Here is a 1460-nt window from a genome sequence, read left to right as displayed (position 1 = left end):
TGTTAATACCATTTTTTCATTCACATTCCAGCAGGGCACACCAAGAGGAAGAAAACTACTAACAATTGTGCACCACTCAAAAGCAGCCACTGGGAACCATTTACTTTACTTCCTCCATAGTAAAAATATCACCCCAAGGGATTATGTTCTTATTTAAAATCTTGTGTGTTGTTATTTCGGGTGTAAAGTTAACCATGCAGGAGCCAGGCAGGACAAAAAGCAGGCCTGCCTGCTGCTCTTTCAACAAATGGTGCCCACGTGGATAACTGAATCCACAGAAAGCCTGAGAAAGCTTGGGAAAGAATTGACTAAAGCATGTTTTCTTGGTAGCAGCAATTTGTTGGGTCTGCTGTGCTTGCTAGAGGTAAACAAGCACTCTCATCTAAAAGAGGCTTCCTGACTCAGCTTTAGCTGCAAAACCCTGCAGCTCTTTTAAGAGGTATTGCCACGAAACACTTAAATGTTGTTGATGAAAAGCTGAACGCATGCTTTTCGGTTTTCAGCCATAGCAGGAAAAAAGCTTTGCCGTTGTAAAATGCTGGCTTTCTGGGCTGTCCTGCCAGGGCAAACTCTGACTCTTTCAGACAGGCAGGCCGATTGAGTGTAGTCTGTGAGCAGAATGCTGCAGCTTGCTTACTGGCAGGGACCTTGAAACGCCATAGAGTTGTGGCGATAAACACGGCTACAGCTGGTACCTCCATCATGAGGCTGGAAAGCTACGGAATGGGCTGGATCTAGCCAGCAAAGCCACGGCTTTAATCCTACCCATATTGCTCAGTAATTTAAAGGCTCGTGTGGTCAGAAAAAGAGAGAGATACAGTAAAGAGAGATTCAAAAACAAAGAAAACCTCTAAATGATTTACAGTATGTTAAAAATATATACAGGCTAAAAGTTAAAGTTCTTAAAAGTAAAAAAGAAAAAAGGGAGTAGTTGGGTGTGGTGGTACACACTTTTAATCCCAACACTTGGGAGGCAGAGGTAGATTGACCTCTGTGACTTCAAGGTGTGGCAGGGCACACCTTTAATCCCAATGCCTGGGAGGCAGAGACAAAAGGATCTCTGAGAGTTCAAGGACAGCCTAGTCTGTAGAGTTATTCCAGACTTCCAAACTTTAGAACTGTCACCTCGGGGCTGGAGAGATGGATGGCTCAGTGGTTAAGAGTACTAACTGCTCTTCCAGAGGACTTGGGTTCAATTCCCAGCACCCACATGGCAGCTTACAACTGGATCTTCAGACAGTTGTAGGGGATCTGACACATTCACACTAATGCGCATAAAAAAATAAAGTTAAATAAACCATAAAAAATATTAAAAAAAAAAAAGAATTGTCACCTCTCGCACTGACTGCACCAGACCGGCTGTTCTTCACAGCAGCAGCAGAGACGTCCTTTTCATGCTTTCTACCTGCAAGACAACAGTAGGAGTCGGGGTGAGCCATCCATCTTCATTCTGCAAAGAC

At 43.8% G+C, this 1460-nt stretch overlaps 1 protein-coding gene across 3 annotated transcripts in view; it reads right to left on the bottom strand.

Moving 5' to 3' along the window:
• Window positions 1–1460, bottom strand: part of Il33 (interleukin 33) — a 40682-nt gene that overhangs the window by 7527 nt on the left and 31695 nt on the right. For all 3 annotated transcript variants that reach the window (XM_005352128.3, XM_026781653.1, XM_013348111.1), the window contains exon 4: window positions 1334–1405. In XM_005352128.3, coding sequence (XP_005352185.1) covers window positions 1334–1405 — 72 coding nt within the window. The remainder of the gene's footprint in view (window positions 1–1333; window positions 1406–1460) is intronic.

This window comes from Microtus ochrogaster, chromosome 8, assembly GCF_000317375.1.
Source record: "Microtus ochrogaster isolate Prairie Vole_2 chromosome 8, MicOch1.0, whole genome shotgun sequence".
NCBI classification, from domain to species: domain Eukaryota; kingdom Metazoa; phylum Chordata; class Mammalia; order Rodentia; family Cricetidae; genus Microtus; species Microtus ochrogaster.
This window is presented reverse-complemented; position numbering and strand designations above follow the sequence as displayed.